This window comes from Cordyceps militaris, assembly GCF_000225605.1.
Source record: "Cordyceps militaris CM01 unplaced genomic scaffold CCM_S00006, whole genome shotgun sequence".
In the NCBI taxonomy this organism is placed as follows: Eukaryota; Fungi; Ascomycota; class Sordariomycetes; order Hypocreales; family Cordycipitaceae; genus Cordyceps; species Cordyceps militaris.
In genome coordinates, this window is record NW_006271974.1 from 1,161,374 (window position 1) to 1,180,895 (window position 19,522).

General features: G+C 54.4%; 5 protein-coding genes across 5 annotated transcripts; 4 read left to right on the top strand and 1 right to left on the bottom strand.

Moving 5' to 3' along the window:
- Positions 1-344: 344 nt before the first annotated feature.
- On the top strand, positions 345-2,005 carry CCM_07656 (uncharacterized protein; the record flags this gene model as incomplete). Its single annotated transcript, XM_006672796.1, has 2 exons — positions 345-927; positions 996-2,005. 2 exons carry the CDS (start codon positions 345-347, stop codon positions 2,003-2,005), a joined length of 1,593 nt encoding a protein of 530 aa, XP_006672859.1.
- An 871-nt stretch (positions 2,006-2,876) lies between these two features.
- On the top strand, positions 2,877-7,268 carry CCM_07657 (transcription initiation factor; the record flags this gene model as incomplete). The annotated part of the gene is made up of 1 exon (XM_006672797.1): positions 2,877-7,268. One exon carries the CDS (start codon positions 2,877-2,879, stop codon positions 7,266-7,268), a length of 4,392 nt encoding a protein of 1,463 aa, XP_006672860.1.
- Positions 7,269-8,089: 821 nt separating this feature from the next.
- On the top strand, positions 8,090-12,643 carry CCM_07658 (Histone deacetylase interacting; the record flags this gene model as incomplete). The annotated part of the gene is made up of 4 exons (XM_006672798.1): positions 8,090-8,716; positions 8,856-8,956; positions 9,010-12,049; positions 12,104-12,643. 4 exons carry the CDS (start codon positions 8,090-8,092, stop codon positions 12,641-12,643), a joined length of 4,308 nt encoding a protein of 1,435 aa, XP_006672861.1.
- Positions 12,644-13,249: 606 nt separating this feature from the next.
- CCM_07659 (acetyl-CoA acetyltransferase) lies at positions 13,250-14,643 on the bottom strand (the record flags this gene model as incomplete). The annotated part of the gene is made up of 4 exons (XM_006672799.1): positions 13,250-14,252; positions 14,308-14,380; positions 14,439-14,511; positions 14,575-14,643. The coding sequence occupies 4 exons, from the start codon at positions 14,641-14,643 to the stop codon at positions 13,250-13,252; spliced, it is 1,218 nt and encodes a 405-aa protein (XP_006672862.1).
- A 745-nt stretch (positions 14,644-15,388) lies between these two features.
- On the top strand, positions 15,389-18,463 carry CCM_07660 (U5 small nuclear ribonucleoprotein component; the record flags this gene model as incomplete). The annotated part of the gene is made up of 3 exons (XM_006672800.1): positions 15,389-15,408; positions 15,467-15,597; positions 15,669-18,463. The coding sequence occupies 3 exons, from the start codon at positions 15,389-15,391 to the stop codon at positions 18,461-18,463; spliced, it is 2,946 nt and encodes a 981-aa protein (XP_006672863.1).
- Between the last annotated feature and the right edge of the window lie 1,059 nt (positions 18,464-19,522).

Below are 19,522 nucleotides of genomic sequence, written 5' to 3' on the forward strand. Positions count from 1 at the left end.
ACGTAAGTGTGCAATGTTTCGTCGCACCAGAGGATGCGACGTGGAAGTCTCCCTCGCAGGCAGGCACGGACCCTGTAGACTCACTACGGTTTGGGGCACGAGCCACTGTAAGCGATCAGTAAAACCACTCTCCCAGCGGTCAACACAGGCCGCTGGGCGTCCTCTGTAGGCGCGCCAACTCAACTTGTTTGGCGGATCCGCCCGCTCACTTCACGATTTTACGCAGAGTCATCGCTCGACGAAAAACGACCAAACTCGACTGCGCGAAAAGCATCATCTGTCCTTCGCGCAGGCGACAATACGACTCTCGCCAAAGACAATGCCAGGCCGCTGCCATATTGTCAATGGCTTCCGTCACTCGCTCGACCAGACGACCTGAAGGCTTCCCACCTCCTCACATCAACATCAACGGGCACGCTGCCCCCATGACACGCGCGACGCCGGCCCTCTTCCACCACCCGCCGCCGCAGCAACAGCCGCAGGCACGTCGCACCAAACGAGGCATCGAGGCCACCGAAAAACACGACTTTGCCACGGCTAACACCAAGAAGACGAGGATCGCTGTCGAAATTCGAGCCCGGCCCGCCGCTGTGTCACCGCAGAAGGTGCAGCCCCCCCTCCCAACGCCACCACCACAACAGCCTCGTCCTGTAGCGGTAGCCGCTGCCCCTACTGTTGCGCTGAGCAACAGGCCCGGTCGGCCGCTCCCTGAAGCAGATCCCAACGTCACGAAACACAAGGCAAAAGTTATCAATGGCATCAAGCACGAGCTGGATAGGCTCCAGCCCGACATGCCTGGTACAAAGGAACCTGGTCGCGAGCCTGGCCGCAAGCTTCGGTCCCAGGAAGCGACTCGATTCAAGAGCGACCTCTCCGCCTACTTTCCAGACTATGACGAAGTTATTGGCAACGAGCCCAAGGAACAACGTATGTGGTGGTTCGAATCTTGTTTCAATCAATGCCAGAGCGAACTCTTCTGATAATTGTTGTTGTAGATTTGTTGAACCTCGACACTCCCATCATAATCGTCGACTCTGGCCCGCGATGCGCCCCTCAAGTTGGGTCAGCACAACCACAACCAGAAATGTTCCCTGTCCGAGGATATGGCGATGCACTTTACACCGATGTATGCGATGCGCAGAAAATAGATTTCGGCTTTTTGGAAGCACAGTACAAAAACAGAGCACTAGAGGATCCTCTACCGGACAGCACCTTTGAGCCAATACACCGACGAGCCGAGAGGGTCGAGAGATCAATACGAAACACCGAAAAAGGACGCGCACAACACGAAAAAGATCAAATAATTCGACTGCTAGAGGGTCTACAAGGCCATGACTGGCTCAGAGTCATGGGTGTCAGTGGAATTACTGAGACCAAGAAAAAGATGTTTGAGCCGGCGCGGGCTCATTTCATAAGAGGCTGCCAAGGCATTCTCCACAAGTTCAAGAACTGGAGCTTGGAAGAGAAGCGCCGAAAACTGGAAAAAGAGCGAACGCTAGCCGAGCAAGCACAGGAAGAACTCAAAGAGGCCGAAGACGACGACGCTGAGGATGAGGAGATGGCTGATGTCGATGACAGTACCCCGACCCACCAAAGTAGAAGTGAAGAGGGAGGCTGTATTGATGAAGAAGACGAAGACACTTTGATGAACTCACAAGACAATAGTAGCGAAGCTTCGTCATCGTCGCCGGCAAAGCAGTTGCGCCAAGAAGCCATGGCTCGCTCAAAATTAACGGCGTCGAAGCGTCCCCGATCCGTTTCGGCGGCCACAACCCCGAGGCAATCCGAGACGCCAAAAGAGTTCAAGTCTTTTTTTAGTAAGAAATATGAACGCGATGGAGCGCTCAATAAACATCGGCGAGCTGGCAGAAATGTCTTGGCCTGGGGGCATCCGATACCGGACATTTCAGAGATGGACTTCGATTTACCAGAGGATTATCGCGATGACGAGCTTCTCAAGGCTAGAGCCAGGAAACGAAGACGAGACAAGCGAGCAAAGCCGTGATTTGCTTCCCGTCGTATTTACATTCTCTGTCAAGATTTTCACTTGCGCGGCGTCGTTGATCAGCAACATATTGGGCGATTCCTTCAAGAAGGCGTTTGGTTTTGTACATGTGGTTTCGGGAGGATGTAAAGAGGTTCATTGTGGCGTATCGGAATACTTAATCTCTGCTGTGCGCGCAGTCATAGCTAGATATGCTGAAGCCGCATCACGAGAAGTGTAAAATACTAATTTTTGTAATTACTCATTCTCCGAGTTGTCATTAAGGCCACTCACTACTCCTCGTGCTTGCCTTGCGTTCAGATGCGCATAAAGAATTGACGAACCCAAAAAAAACACATGGTTCTAGAGAAGTCTCGAGGACACAAGGAGAAAAAGAAAAGAAAAGAGTAAAAAAGCCATGACAAATAAAATGAAGCAAGCAAAAATTAGTTCTGATGATGGCGGGAATTGGGGAATAAATATGCGGAGGTAGAGCCGCAGTTGGCCCGTGCGTCTAGCTTCCTGATGGAAACGCGCTGGTGACTTGACTGCTTCATCACCACCAACACTCGACATCGCGACAGGCCGTGCAACAACGTGGAGGAAGCTAGTTCCCTGCGCCGCGTGAAATTTGCGGAGAAGGAACCAGCCGAATTCACTCTACGCACAGCTGAGCTGCGCGCTCACCCGAATCACGACTTGCGATGCTTGTCTAAACTCACTGCATGCGCCAACTCCCAGACGAAGAAGCCACAGCCACCACTCGCATCACGGGGGCGCCCGCCCAACTCCTCCGTCGCACAAGCTACTCCATACATAAGAGAAGCTAAATCAACCACGTGCGACTTTCGAGCGGTTACCCACGTCCTTTTGCACACCCTCGAAGATAGAGATGGAATCCGAGCGCCCGTTCACGCAGAACGGCTACGGCGACCTGCCGCCCGTCGACGACCTCCCCGTGAAAGAGTATTTCGTCCTCAAGCAGGAAGTCAGCCTCGAGGTTGACTTTCGCGACAAATGCATCCATGGAACTACCGACGTGTTTGTCGTCACCTTTACGGACAAGGTGGAAGAAGTGTTCCTCGACGCAGCGCAATGCGAAATCGACACGAACCGAATCACCATTGCCGAGATGCGTGAAGTTAACGGCGAAGCAATCGAGGGTCACAAGCGCAGAGCCGCTGCGGAATACAACGACCCGTACAAGAAGCTCTCACATCCCCAGGGGTGGAACTGGAGAGCCGAGCACTACGATTTGCGCCGCATTCGCGCTCGAGGAGTTTTTCACACTCGAAAGTCCGACGTTCCCGCCGAAAATAGAGAATTTGAGGGGTGTACGCCGGCATACGGGTCATTGAAAGTAAAGCTGCGTGGCAGAGACGAACGAGATCGCCCGAGGTTGATCGTCAGGAAGTCTACCATGAATCTCGAGCCCCTCGAAAGGGCGCACAAGCAATACAAAATTACTGTCCCGTTTGTCAATCGGAATCCTCGGGATGGGTTGCATTTTGTGGGCGTGGACTCTCTGGACAGCCGCTTTACGCACATGTATACCCGTCACTCGATTCAGCCGGGCACCGCGAGCTGCATCTTTCCGTGCATCGATGACCACGGCTCACGTTGTGATTGGCGTGTCTCGATTAAGCACCCTCGGACTCTCGGAGACGCCTTACAACAAGCTTTGGCGACTAAGCAGGACTCTGGCTTTCTTGATCGCTCGTTCAAGCTTGCAGAAGAGGACAAACTTCGAGAGATGTCTGTTGTATGCTCAGGCTTTCTCGTTGAAGAAACCACGGACGCAGACGATGAGTCCAAGAAGATCATGACGTTTGAGCCCGAGAAGAAAGTCTCGGTTCAGAAACTAGGATTTGCAGTCGGCCCATTCGAACATATTGACTTGTCTTCGGAATTTCGAACCGAGGAAGATGAACTCAAGCTTGGTATGAGTGCACTGAAAATCCACACATATTGCTTGCCTGGAAGAGGGGACTGGGTGAGACATACCTCGGCCGCACTCACCATGGCCGCGGATTTTCTCACATATACCTTCGCCCGCTACCCGTTTTCCAACTTCAAACTTTGCTTTGTTGACGACTTGGTCGACGATACGGTATCATTACACTCACTAGGATTTGCAAGCAACCGCTTGCTGTACCCAGAAGACGTCATCGACACTGAAATCGAGGTGACGCGGCAGCTTGTTCTCACGTTGACATCACAATGGATTGGCATCAATATGATACCCAATACACGCAACGATATGTGGCTTGTAGTGGGCATGGCTCACTACATGACCGATTTGTTCATGAAGCGCATCTGTGGAAACAACGAATACCGGTTTCGCATGAAGACCATGTCCGACAAACTGGCTGAGCTTGATGTTGGTCGCCCTGCTATCTTTGACCTCGGCGCCAATTTGCATCTTGACGACGCAGAAATGAAGCTCATGACACTCAAGGCACCCCTTGTATTTTTCATCCTGGACAAGCGCATGAACAAGGCATCGGGCGGTCATGGGTTGACCAGAGTACTGCAGAAGCTTTTGACACGCGCGCAGATTGAAGGAAGCGACAAGTCTATGATTCTGGATACCGAAAAGTTCAAAACTATATGCGAAAAGGGGTCCCGATACCGCCTAGAGACCTTTTGGAATCAATGGGTCTACGGCTCCGGTTGTCCAAAGTTTGATGTCAAAGCCCGATTTAACAAAAAAAGGCTATGCGTCGAATTGACATTGAATCAAGTACAATTTCAAAAGGCAAAGAAGCCTCAACTCGAAAAAGACGACTTTCTGCGCGAGATCAGGGAGCGACGAGCTGAAGTGCCTCTTGGGGAAACTCAACCATTATTTACGGGGCCAATGACTGTACGAATTCACGAGGCTGACGGAACGCCATACGAGCATATTCTTGAGATCCGCGAAGATGCCACAAGAGCCACCAAGTTTGAGATTCCCTATAACACGAAATATAAGCGACTCAAGCGAACACGGCGAATGAAGGAGAAACACACAGGTCAAAACATAGAAATCACAGACAACAATGACGATGCTTTGCTCTATTGTCTCGGAGATGTCTTGCAAAGCCCAGAGGATCAGCGCGAGTGGGAGTTGATCGACTGGGACCCCGAGACGGAGCGAAAAATGGACCAAGAATCATACGAATGGATCCGTCTTGACGCTGATTTTGAATGGGCATCCGACATGTCGCGGACCTTGGAGCCATATATGTACGTGTCGCAGCTACAACAAGACAGAGATGTTGTTGCACAGCAAGACGCCATGCTTTACCTTGCGCAGGGCCCGTTACATCCAATCGCCTCCGGCTTCCTGGTGCGAACCCTCATTGACCGACGATATTTCCATGGAATTCGCACAATGGCGGCAGCTGCTCTGACTCGGCAGTCTAATATCAAAGATATTCCATTACTAGGAATGCGCCAGCTCATGCGGGCCTTCCGAGAGATGTATTGCTACGAACAAACCAACCAGCCTCGCCCAAATGACTTTACCGACAAGAAGCAATACAATGTTCGTTGCGCGATCATCAAAGCCATCGCTGAAGTTCGTGATCACACCAACAAGTGCCCGATGGAAGCACGTCGCTTCATCCTCGACCAGCTTCGCTTGAATAACAACGAGGGCAATCCGTACTCGGACCATTTCTACATTGCTTTCCTCGTCAAGTCGCTTTCCATTTCGCTCATCCCGTCCAAACAGGACGACTGGCTCACGCGCCAAAACAGGATTCCAAACGAAGAGGAGACTGCCTTCTTAGAAGACGCTCTCGAACAAATTGAGCGAGTCCTGCGCCGTGATGAATGGACTAATTCGTACCAAAATACATGGACGCTGGCCGGATTAGACGCGAAACAGCGCTTGATGAAGGCAGACGTGATTCCCAAAAACTTCACGGACTTTGGACAGTACCTATTAGACGGAACCCGAGATTTGATTCGCATCAAATGCTTTGAGGCCTTGATTGACCTGGGCGCTATGATGGATCCGACATTCTTCAGCTTTATGATGTATTCGTTCATGACGGATCGGTCTCCGTACGTGCGCTCAAAGCTGATTGCCGCTGTTGCTCGAGGACTTGCTGCCATTGCATTCGGAGAGCACACGAAGGTTGCTAAGATTGAACCTTCTGCTGACGACGGCGACGGCCTGCTGCTTGTCCAGGATAGCGCCCAAGAAATTGAAGCAAGAAAAGAAATGTTTGCTCGCAAGGAGAATTTGGGTTCTGCTCTGAAGGCGTTGAAGAAAGAAATGGAAGAGACATATATGGCTGATGAGCGGCATTACAGCACGGCCATGCGCAGAGCGCTGGATCACCCGGACCTCGGCCGCACGGAAGTAGAAAGTCTCCTGGATCTTGCTTCCATGATGTTCGAGGAGGCGCAGAGCTGGCTCTTGACCCTCAATCTGCCTAAGCGATGGAAGGCAGCGCGGCCTCCAGCTCCAGAGAGGCCCTCTAACCGCATGCTGGTCACCTTCAAGTCTTACTACAAGATCAAGCCAAAGGTCCCACTCCCAGCCATGGTGGCAGCAGCACCCGCTGCTCCAGTATCAATATCGAGCGGGAGCGACATCAAGAAGCTACCCACCATTGGGAGAACACCGTCTATCAAGATCAGCACCAAGCCGACTTTCTCTAGTATCCCGCGACAATCACCCAAGCCGCCAATTTTGCTAGATTCTATTGTTGCCCACAGCCAAGCTCAAGCCAATGGGTCCCCAGCATCTGCCACCATCCAGGTAGCGAAGCGGCCGCGGCCGGAGAAGGAAGAGCATGCGTCGCCCGCACCGAAGCGTCCCAAGACGGACACTCCCTCGGAGGCCAAGACCCAATGGAAGAAGCGGCGTATGGTTACCCTCAAGACGGCAAACCCCAAACGACTGGCTGTTATCCTGGGCAAGTCTCTGTCCTCGAGCCCGGCACCGCTCAGAACAGCCTTGCCGGGGAGCTCCGCACCAGGAAGTTCGCGGCGCGAATCGTCCACTGAGAATACTCCTTTGAAAATTCGCAAGCCGTTGCCTTCTGGCGATGTTGTTCGACGACCACTGCCAACGGGCGATGCTGTGTCCTCGTCGCATCACACGCCTGCGTCAAAGCCCAAAATTAGCCTCAGCATGTCGTCCACGCCGGCGGCTATGAGGGCGGCTTCTACGCCGTCCGCCATCCTGGGTGGTGGCAGAAGCCCTGCGCCGGAGACACCATCGAGCACAACATCGCGACCCAAGATCAAGATCATTCGAAAGCCGCAGCCCCCGCCGCCGTCATAGAAGGCCGTCCGTACGGTAGAGTCTGGTAGCGCCTGACATGGAGAAGCTTGGGACGGAACAAGATAAGTGAGGCCGAGGGTGGTAGACACAGGGACTGAGATAATAATTACATGTATTCTTAACGGGCGTTACGGGAGACCCCACCAAGGAAGGGGAAAATAGGTTTATGGTAGCTTTTCTCATCTACTGTCCCATATGCTGTCGCATTTTCTCACTGCTGATTCACTCGCTCGTACCTGCCGAGTTCCAACCGCCCGGTGATGAGAGATTGGACATTGTGTGGCCAGTTTAGGCTTAGCGCAGGACCGAATCACCGCACTTTCCGCAAGGGACTGATAAGAAAATCTTATCATCACGTGATGCGGAACAGTCCGCGCTAGGCTTGTGTAATGGGCCCCGACAGATCTGGTCCTGGCCGCTCTTCATCTGGCGAGCTTCCCAGGTTCTGCACCAGGGTTGGCGTTTTGTTCACCCCCTCCACGCCCACCCAGCTTTCTTTCAGCATCTTTTTACCCCGGGAATTCGTTCTTCTGCACGAGGGTCCTGCTATCCATGTAGATTTTTGCTGGCCTAGTTGTGCCCCTCGAGCTGTAAGTGTGCCCTCTCGCCGCTGCGATCGCGCGACAAGACCCTCCTGAGCTTTGGTGTTGTCGGCTGGTCGAAAAACGTCAGTAGACGGGATTCGGTCCGCATCCAACGCAGGCTGCCCGGGCACGGAGCAGCGAATCGCATTGTCGGATGTATAAAGCTGGTTGAGCAAGGAGCGACGTGGCTAATTTTTTCTTCTCGTGTCTCTTTTCTCGGCCACTGCAGACCCAACGATGAACAGCAACCAGAGCCACCACGGCCCATCTGGCGGCGCGCCATACGACCGCGATCGCGACATGGACGAACGGCACCGTGCTATCCAACACCACGAGGAGATGGCGAGACGCGACCAGGAGCGTGAGAGAGAGCGCGAGCGGGACCGTGAAGCCGCCGACCGATTCCAATCCGCACACCAGAGCAGTGCCGGATCGATACCCATACACCAGCCCGTGGCGTCGCGCGTCACCGGCGCGATACACAGCCCGGGCGGCCTGCTGGCCAACCATAACGGCAGCACGTCTGCCATGTCCATGGGCGGAGCCCCAGGCCCGATGCAAAATTACGGCGGCCCGCCGCCGCCGAATGACCACGCGCGGCCGCTCCAGCACGGCGCGCAGAGCGTGAGCGGTCCGCATCCCGGATACGGACCTATGCCTCACGGCCAACCCACACAGGGTGGCCCGCCACCTCCTCCCGGCAGCGGCTCCGTATTTGGTGGCCCTCTGCAGCAGCAGCAGCCGCCACTACCCCCGCAAGACGCTCCGCGACCAGGCCAGCAGGGCGCACCTATGATTAATGTACCGGCGGGTGGCCCTCAGATGCCAGGTGGCATAACCCAGGGCCAGCAACCGATTCTGAACGTAAGACCATTCGAAATTGAAAAGGGTGCTTGTTGCGCTTGGCGCGACGCTTGTGCAGCCCGGCCGCTGTGGCCGAGCATAGCTGAAAACTGTGCCGTATTGTTTACTGTGAATGTGCAACGCTGACACAACGCTATAGGATGCTCTGACCTACTTGGACCAGGTTAAGGTCCAATTCCATGACCAGCCTGACGTTTACAACCGTTTTCTTGACATCATGAAGGACTTCAAATCTCAGGCGTGAGTGCAGCTTGTTTGTTATCCGTGGTGACAGAGCTAATACTATATCACAGTATTGATACCCCAGGCGTTATCAATCGAGTGTCCGAACTTTTCGCTGGCCATCCAAACCTTATCCAAGGCTTCAACACATTTTTACCCCCGGGATATAGAATCGAGTGCGGCGCTGGTAACGATCCTAATACCATTCGAGTCACCACGCCAATGGGTACGACGGTCCAAAGCATCGCTGGACGAGGTGGCCCTCCCGATGGCCACGGGCCTAGCCAGTCCATCTTCCCTGAGCGTGGCGGTCAGTGGGCTCAGCGCTCACCGGAAGCCAACTTCAGCGCCCCCGCCCAGAATGGCGGTAGCCTCTTTGTGCAAGCAGCCGCCCAGAGCGGCGGATATGAGGCCACGGGACATCGCGCCGGTTCCCAAGCACCTGGATCCGTCGGCGCTAATGTCGCAGCTGGGCGTAGCACGCCTGGCCTGGCTGGCGTCAATGGTGCTGCTGCCGCCGCGGCGGCCCAAGCCGGTATGGAGCGACGTGGCCCTGTTGAATTTAACCACGCCATCAGCTACGTCAACAAGATCAAAAATCGATTCCAAGACAAGCCGGAAATATATAAGCAGTTCCTAGAGATTCTGCAAACGTACCAGCGGGAGCAGAAGCCTATTCAGGACGTATACGCGCAGGTCACCACGCTCTTCAATGCTGCCCCCGACTTGCTGGAGGATTTCAAGCAATTCCTCCCAGAGACTGCAGGGCAAGCAAAGACGGCCAGCGGCCGATCTGAAGATTCCATGGGAGCCAGCGCCGGGCAGCAGGCTGGTGCCAGAGACGGGCAAAAAATGCCCCCTCTGGGCAGCTTTGCTCCTCCGGCCAGCGCCAGTAAAGATAAGAAACGCGCGAGAAACGAAAAGTCAGCTGCTGGAGGAGTTCCTTTGCTTGCGGAGGTTACATCGCAGCCTCGTCTACAAGCTGCCGTTGTCAATGGTAAGCGGCCAAAGTTGAGTCATGCCCGTGGCACTGCAGAAGGCTCGTCAATCGAGCCTACCTTGACGCCGGTCATGCCCGAGCCATACCCTCCTCGAGCTTCCGGTACATCAAATATGGAGGAGATTGCATTCTTCGAAAAGGTTAAGAAATTTCTTAGCAACCGCTCGTCGATGAACGAGTTCTTGAAACTTTGCAATCTCTTCAGTCAGAACATTATCGACAGAAACACGCTCTTCCACAAAGGCTTAGTCTTCATCAGTTCTAGCCCCGACCTGACGACATTCTGGAAATCGTTTGTGGGCGTTGATACTCAGGATGTAATGATCGACAACCGTCCTGCACCCCCTACCGAGAAGCTCTCTCTCAGCAACTGCCGAGGGTATGGCCCCAGCTACAGACTTTTGCCGAAAAGAGAGCGTCTTAAGCCTTGCAGCGGCCGCGATGAACTTTGCAATTCCGTACTGAACGACCAGTGGGCCTCGCACCCAACCTGGGCCAGCGAAGACTCTGGATTCGTTGCCCATCGCAAGAACCAGTTTGAAGAAGGCCTCCATCGCATCGAGGAAGAGCGCCACGACTATGATTTCTACATCGAGGCCAACCTCAAGTGTATTCAGCTCCTGGAGCCTATTGCTCAGCAGATGCTGGTCATGACGCCGTCTGAGCGAGAGTCTTTCCACATGCCTGGCGCTCTTGCCGGTCAGAGCACCTCAATCTTCAAGCGTATATGCAAGAAGATTTATGGTGAGCGCGGAATTGATGTCGTCAATGACATGTATAGCCACCCGTTTGATGTTGTTCCCGTATTGCTGGCCAGAATGAAGCAAAAAGACGAGGAGTGGCGCTTCTCACAGCGAGAGTGGGAGAAGGTGTGGCACGCACAGACCGAGCATATGCATCTCAAGAGTCTCGACCATATGGGCATTCTTGTCAAGTCAACCGATAAGCGCAATCTCACCGCCAAGCACCTGGTTGATGTCATCAAAACCAAGCACGAGGAGCAGCGCCGCGAGAGGGCACTCAAAGGCAAAGCTCCTCGTTATCAATTCGTCTGGGACTTTTCTGACAAGGATGTCGTTATGGATCTCCTTCGGCTGATGATGCTTTACAGCATGCACAATGGCCAGCATAGTACGCAAGAAAAGGAGCGAATCTTGGAGTTTTTTGAAATGTTCATCCCCGCCTTCTTTGACCTTCCTGAAGATGTCGTCCAGGAGCGTCTACCGCGGATGCAGCCGGACTCTGGCGAGGAAGAGATCGAAGATAATACGCCTGCTGAGTTGACAAATGGCCGCAGCCGCAGGAACGGAAAGAAGGGCGATCTGCTTAGAGGGGTTCTCGATCCGGGCCGCATCGGCAGCAAGCCCCGAAACCATAAGGAGGATAGCACGTCAGGAAGCAAGGAGACTACACCCGATGTCAACTCGGCGAATGACGAGGAAATGGCCGACGTGCCTGATGAAGCTCTTGCGCCTGACCTCTCCAACGAGCGATGGATGCCGAGTATGCCAAAGCCTGTAGTGACTGGTTCTGACAGCGGTTTGTTGGACGGCGACGGCGAGCTGAAGGCCGATGGGTTCTTTAGCCGACCTTGGTATAACTTCTTTTGCAACCAGACGGCGTTTGTGTTCTTCAGCATCTTTCATCAAGTATACGAGCGTCTGCATGATATCAAGGGCAGCCCTGAGAGGGTTTCCAAGGAAATTGGGCGTCTGAGCCGCCCCAAGCCTGCCAGAGACATTGGCTTCACCGAGAACCATATGGCGTTTTTCGATGCCAACGAAGACCCTGCTGCTTTCTGGCCCAAAACCATGGAGCTCATTGAGGAGTATATTACTGGTGACATTGATGAGAATCGTTACCAGGATGTCATGAGACACTATTATCTGCGCAACGGCTGGAAACTCTACACTATCCAAGATCTTCTTAAGACGCTGTGCCGACTTGCTCTCACTTGCAGCAGCACCGACGTCAAGGAGAAGACCCCTGACCTCATCCAGCAATATCTCAACAGCCGCGAGAAGGAGGAGACAAGCTACCAAACAGAGATAAGTGCCCGGAAGTTTGCGGAAAAGTGTGTCAAGGACGGTGATATTTTTGTGATTTGTTGGGTAAGTCAGGTCTTTTTTTTGAGGAAAAACTACAAACGCTAACGGATATTACAGTTTCCTCAGAAAGCAGAGGCAACCGTCCGCTGGCTGCAGCGCGACGAGACTACCTTTTACATGGACGAGCTAAAACTCCGTGAGAGGTGGCAATACTACATTTCATCATTTATCCGCGTTGAGCCTACGGAGGGTGTTGCCCGCTCGCGACTGCAAAAGGTGGTGCTTACTAGGAACCTGCCATCGGGCGATGCCGAGTCTGACGGGGAGAGCATCCCCAAGCCTCTTTCCTATGACGAAGGCTTGTCAATCTCTATCTGTCTGACGAGCTCCAAGATGATTTGGGCGCCGGGCACCTCGGAGTACTTCATCTACGACAACGGACCGAAAACCAAGGACCAGCGCGAGCGCCGCGACAAGTTTGCCGCGGCCCTGAGCACCCACCGCGAGAGCAAGCTCCTGGAGAAGTGGGTGCACAACCCGGCTTGGACCAAGGACATGAGCCCCGAGGAAGTCCAGGAGCAGAACAAGAACTTTCGCAAGTGGATGGACGACGGCATCGCGCCCCCGTCGGCGGACGCAGACGCGGAGATGCATTAGTGCTTGGCTGGATGGAGGGTAAGAGTAGTGGGGGCGTTGATCATCGTCTCTAGCAGGTTGTGTAGTGTTTTTGTTTTGTTTTGTTTTCTTTTTTTCTCCTATGGGGGCAAAGAACGGTTACGAAGGTTGACCCCGAAACTCTGCTTGTATTCTCTTTGTAACTTTTTCTTGTGTAAGGGAAGGGGTGCTATTCGATTAAGCTCCCTAGTGTTTCGCTTTTTAACGTCGTGTATGTGTTGTTCATTCTGGGTTTCATTAGCAAGAGAAAATCAAACAGGAACTTTGGAATTATTAGTTTTTTGCATCCAGCCTTATGACATCCAACCCACCCCTTTATAACAATATGAGATGGGACTCGGACGTCGGCCGCGCCTCTTTTTGCGCCGCTTTCATGGCCTTCGACCGTCTGCATGTCACCTTTACCAAGGTGCAGATTGTTGGTTCGATATTGTCTTCATTAGATGTCTATATAAGATTACCAGAGACTGCAATGGCACGTCCTGTTTATGCATAACTTTTCCTGCGCGAAGCGATGTAAGTGCCTTACCCCGTACCACGACACGTCTCCATTCAATCATAACATTTTGTTGTCGCTTATGGACCCATCTACTGAAGGTTCTCGATGACAAGGGCAGAGGCACCGCCACCGCCGTTGCAAATGCCGACGCAGCCAATCTTGGCGTTCTTCTCCTTCAGGACCGAGGTGAGGGTGGTGAGGACACGGGCGCCGGAGCAGCCCAGGGGGTGGCCGATGGCAACGGAGCCGCCGTAGACGTTGACCTTGTCCGCGGACAGGTTGAGCTGCTTCATGTTGGCAAGGGCAACGACGGAGAAGGCCTCGTTGATCTCGTAAAAGTCAATGTCGTTCTCGGTGAGGCCGGCGTGCTTGATGGCCTTGGGGATGGCGAGGGCCGGAGCGACGGTGAAGCGCTCAGGCTCGCGCTCGGCATCACCCCAGCCGAGGATCTTGGCAATGGGCTTGACTCCAAGCTCTTTGACCTTGGCCTCGGACATGAGGACAACGGCGGCGGCACCGTCGTTGATGGGGGCGGCATTGGGGGCGGTGATGGTGCCGTCTGACTTGAAGGCGGGGCGCATGGCCTTGAGCTTGTCCTCGTTGAGGTTCTTGACCTCATCGTCCTTGTCGACAATCACGTTGGGCTTGCCACGGCCACCGGGGACCTCAACTGGGACAATCTCCTTGAAGAGGCCGGCGGCGGTAGCAGCCTGGGCCTTCTTGTACGAGTTGATGGCGTACTCGTCTTGCGCCTCGCGGGACAGGTCGTTGTCGGAGGCGCAGAGCTCGCCGGCGAGACCCATGTGCTCCTTCTTGTAGGCGTCGGTCAGACCGTCCTTGAGGACGCCGTCGACGAGAGTCTGGTCGCCGTACTTGGCGCCGGTGCGGAGGTTGGGCAGGTAGTGGGGGGCATTGGACATGGATTCGGTGCCGCCCGCGACGACGACGGACGAGGTGCCGAGCATGATGTTCTGGGCGCCGAGGACGATGGCCTTGAGGGACGAGGCGCAGACCTTGTTGACGGTGGTGCAGATGGTCGACTGGGACAGACCAGCGCCAATGGCGCACTGGCGGGCAGGGCCCTGGCCGAGACTGTTCGAGGAAGCTCTATTAGTAGAGCACAGTGGTAGATGGAAAGACGTCGTACCCGGCGGAGAGGACATTGCCAAAGTAGACCTCTTCGACCTCCTCAGGCTTGATGCCGGCACGCTCGACGGCGCCTGCGATGGTTAGCTAGCTGGACACAGTTAATACTGTTGAAGAGGGGTATTATCGTACCCTTGATGGCGACAGAGCCGAGCTGAGTGGCACTCAAGCTGGAGAGGGAGCTATTCTTGCTGTCAGTAGCTGTCTAGCATCTCGTGGCAAGGCTGCTATGTCGTTGAGCGACGTCGAGTGGTAGGGAGAAAGCTACGAACCCAAGGAAGGAACCAACGGGGGTTCGGGCGACCGAGACAATGTAGACGGGAGGAAGGTTGGACATTTTGGCGGGGTATTATGCGATGTGTAAAGATGTATAGGAAGGAGGAAAATGGGAAAGAAGAAAAAGGCCGCGAGCCAATGGTTAAAATAGGAAAGGGGGAAGCTATTGGATGTTGGGACAAAACCGAGCAGGCCATGTACCGACCGCCATATCACTCGGGTTTCTGCTGGATCAAAAGGAGGGGCAGTCAACTTTTGGCCGTATTCGGAGTCTCGTACCCCTCTGCCGGCTGAGGTGGCCGTGGTATATGTGATGCCGGGACGAGAATGAGCTATTTATTTTTAGAAAATGTACATAAATTTCAGGGCTCGGTATATTGAAGATTGATAAGATACTACGGCTTGGCGCAGTTTTTACGGGCTTTGGCCTCCGCCTTATGCAGTCATCGGCTGTTGTGAGTTTCTTCACGACTCGTAATCGTAGGTTGCCGATCTCCAGGTCTCAGGGTGGCGCTGGCGCGCCAGTCTTAGTAAGGCAAGTACAGCCCTGAAGAGGGGACCTTTTGGGCGCAAACAGCGCCTTTAGCAAGGAAATTATAGCGGACTTAGCGGCTGTTCAGTGGAGTGGAGGAGGAGCTTTCATCTCATGGTTGCTGATAAGACTCCTTAATCTCCACGTGACGCTTCGCGACTGGTACCAGAGCTCGAAAAAGTTACCTTTGCGCGCCGCGCCGACGGCAGTAAAAGCGCCTCTCCATTTTTACAGCTGCCATTGACCCCTGCAGTTGTACATATTCCAAGGCAAGATGGATGATCTTTACGATGAGTGAGCATTCTATTCCATTCCACAAGTAGTGTCCCTGCGCTGACCGCGTTGTGACTAGGTTCGGTAACTTCATAGGCGAGGAAGTTGAGTCGGAGGCCGGCTCTGACGCGGGCCTGGACGCCGCCGATTATGTATATGATGATGCTGCCGGCGACATTCAGGATGAGGACGAGCTCATGGAGGTGGATGGTGAGTTGCGCCTTGCGCTGCGCCTTGGGCCCAACCATTGCCAAGCTGACAATCGACGTGAACGCGTGCAGATGGCCCCTCAAACGCAGTCATTCTCCACGAAGACAAGCAGTACTACCCCACCGCCGAACAGGTCTATGGCCAAGATGTCGAAACCCGCGTCGAGGAGGAGGATGCGCAGCCTCTTACACAGCCCATCATCGCACCGATTGAGACGAAAAAGTTCACCATTGAAGAGGAGGACCTCCCGCCCGTGTACTACAGCCGCGAGTTCATGGCGGACCTGATGAACTTTCCCGACCAAATACGAAACGTCGCACTCGCTGGCCACCTGCACCACGGGAAGACGGCCTTTACAGATATGCTTGTTCTGGAGACGCACGACATCCTCCAGAAGCTGGACAAGCGAGTCGGTCGAAAGCGCGACGAGGCCCTCCGCTACACAGACATTCACATCCTCGAGCGCGAACGCGGCGTCTCACTCAAGTCATCACCGATGAGCTTTGTGCTGCCGAACTCCAAGGGCAAGTCGCATTTGGTCAATGTGATTGACACGCCTGGCCATGTCAACTTTGTCGACGAGGTCGCTGCCGCTTTCCGACTGGTGGACGGTGTTTGTTTGGTAGTCGACGTGGTCGAAGGTGTCCAGGTAAACACGGAGCAAATTATCAAGCATGCTGTGCTACAGGATTTGCCGCTGACATTGATCATCAACAAAATGGATCGTCTGATTGTGGAGCTGAGACTGCCGCCCAAGGACGCATACTTTAAGCTAAAACACGTTGTTGAAGAAGTCAACACCATAATCACAAACACCGCTCCCGCTACCTCTGCAGCGAAGCGCCTCAGTCCCGAAAAGGGAAATGTGCTCTTTGCCTGCACTGATATGGGGTGGTGTTTTACACTACAGTCATTTGCCAAAATGTACGCGACCAGCTACGGCGACGTCAACGCCGAGGACCTGGCGAAGCGTCTATGGGGAGACGTCTACTTCAACCCCAAGAAACGAACATTTTCACGCAAACCACTCGAGGATAGAACCGCGAGATCATTTGTTCACTTTGTGCTGGAGCCCATCTACAAAATCTTTACACATTCTATCAGCGACAGCCCAGAGGACTTACGCCCAGTCCTGGAGTCTCTAGGAATTCAGCTGAAACCCGCGCAATACAAGGCAGATGCTAAGGTCATTCTGAAGCTTGTGTGCGAGCAGTTTTTTGGGCCCTCTACCGGCTTCGTCGATATGCTTGTGCAACACATACCTTCGCCAGTCGAGTCGGCGCAACGATTGCTGGAGCGTCACTACACGGGGCCCCTGGATAGCAAGGTTGCCAAGTCTATGCTGGACTGTAACCAAGATGGGCCTCTTGTTATTCACATTACGAAGCTTTTCAACAAACCTGACGCCAAGAGCTTCTACTCCTTTGGACGAGTCTTGAGCGGAACTGCGCGCCCTGGCACGCAGGTTCGAGTGCTTGGAGAAGGATACTCCCTGGACGACGAGGAAGATATGGCAATGACAACAATCAACCAGGTATTTATTGGCGAGACGAGATATAATATTCCCACCGATGGTGTGCCAGCTGGCAACCTCGTGCTACTCGACGGAGTCGACAACTCAATAGTCAAGACGGCCACGATTGTTCCACCCGCGCTAGAGGACGGCGAGGATGCTTACATCTTCAAACCCGTCAGCCACTTTACAGAATCAGTTCTCAAGGTTGCTGTTGAGCCCATCAACCCTTCGGAGCTACCCAAGATGCTTGATGGTTTACGAAAGGTTCAAAAGTCATATCCTCTTCTTGACACTAAGGTTGAGGAGTCTGGCGAGCACATTATCATTGGAACTGGCGAACTATACATGGACTGTGTGCTGCACGATTTGCGCCGTCTTTACGCAGACATGGATATCAAGGTGTCGGATCCCGTAACGAGATTCTGCGAAACTGTCGTGGAAACTTCCGCCACCAAGTGCTATGCCATCACACCGAACAAGAAGAACAAGATCACCATGGTTGCTGAGCAACTAGAAAAGGGCATTTCGACCGACATTGAGACGGGGGCCGTCAAGATCCGGGACGCCATCAGGAAGACGGCCAAGTTCTTTGAGGAGAAGCACGGGTGGGACAAGCTGGCTGCGCGCAGCATCTGGGCGTTTGGCCCTGAAGATGCCGGCCCGAACATCCTGCAAGACGACACGCTACCGACAGAGGTGGACAAGAAGCTGCTCAGCACAGTGCGCGAGTCGATCCGCCAGGGCTTTAGCTGGGCGACACGCGAGGGTCCCCTCTGCGAGGAGCCGATCCGCAACACCAAGTTCAAGCTGACTGACATAACGCTCGCCGGCGAGGCCATTTTCCGCGGCGGCGGGCAGATCATCCCGACGTCGCGCCGCGCGTGCTACTCGTCGTTTCTGATGGCGTCGCCGCGGCTGATGGAGCCCGTGTACGCCGTGTCGGTGACGGGGCCCGAGGACTCGTACATGGAGGTGTACAATGTGCTCGCGCGCCGCCGCGGGCACGTCCTCTCCGACGGGCCCGTCGCCGGCACCCCGCTCTACCGCGTCAACGGCCTGCTGCCCGTCATCGACTCATTTGGCTTCGAGACGGACCTGCGCATACGCACCCAGGGCAGCGCCATGGTCTCCCTCGTCTTTGACAGCTGGAGCGTCGTCCCCGGCGACCCGCTCGACCGCGAGCAGGTCGTCCACCCGCTGCAGCCCGCGAGCGTGCAGGCCACCGCCCGCGACTTTGTCCTCAAGACGCGGCGCCGCAAGGGCCTCAGCGAGGACGTCAGCGTCAAGACATTTCTCGAGCCTGAATTCTACCAGAGCCTCATGGAGAGCGGCATGCTGGGCGAGCTGTAAGACAGGTGGGCGTGCATTCGTGTGGAAGGATTGTATGAATTTTTTTTTCCTTTTGGACAGGGAGAAGAAGGGAATTGTGCAATTTGTGCAAGATATTTAGTTTAGGCCTCGGCGTACGGTCTTGGGAGTTGAATTATTTCTTGATAGCTACCAAATAGAGGTAAAAGTGAAACCACAGGCATTTTGATTCCTCCCTGACAGTGCTCGAGGTGAATCCCCAGACCTGTTGGCCTGTCCATCTCGACTCTTGAGCCGCATGAGTTGATTCTACAATACCAGCGGCATATCAACACTCGCTGTATTGAAGGGCAGTTATGTAGCTGCCAAAGATCGATGAGGCCATTGTTCAGTATACAAAGTATACAGCTTGGCTCTCAGGCGCAGTGCGCGGCTGCCTCTGCTCGTCCATGCAGATTTCTGAAGCGCGCAGGCCAATTATCCTTATCCTCTACATCTCTTCAGCCTCCCCACCAGAGACGGCGCAGCATTTGGCCGCGGGCATCGCCTCTGCCGTCAATAGGGAAAATGCAGCAACTGTCTCCCAAACCACGCAGCCCCGATTTCTTTCAGTAGCACGTCTCGAGCATCTTGTCCAGCACGCTCCTGAGAGAGTCGTTTTCGAGCGCGGCCGCCACGCGCTCCTTGTCCGCGAGCTGCTTGTTGACCTGGTCGTCCTGGACGTGCGTGCTCTCCTTGCAGCGGACGTCGACGCGGTAGTTGGGCGGCAGCGCCTGCTCGAGGCGCACCCGGACCGCGAGCCCGAGAATCGTCGCGAGCGAGCAGTGCGTGATTGTGGGTGTGATTTCGACAAAGACGTCGACGAGGGCGTCGGCGCCGCCGTGCGGCTGCGCACGCGGTGGCGGTGTTAGACGAATGTCGGCGAGGTTGATGACGGAAAGCTGGCCGAGCGAGACGGGGTGCTCGGGGTCGGTAATGGTAGAAATTAGGTCTTTGTTTTGTGCTCAGAGTCAGCTTTGCAGTGTCCAAGAGTAGGACGAGAGGGCGTTCGGGGGGGGGGGGGGGGTCGGGGGGGTACGTACGTAGTTACTTTTCGTTCGT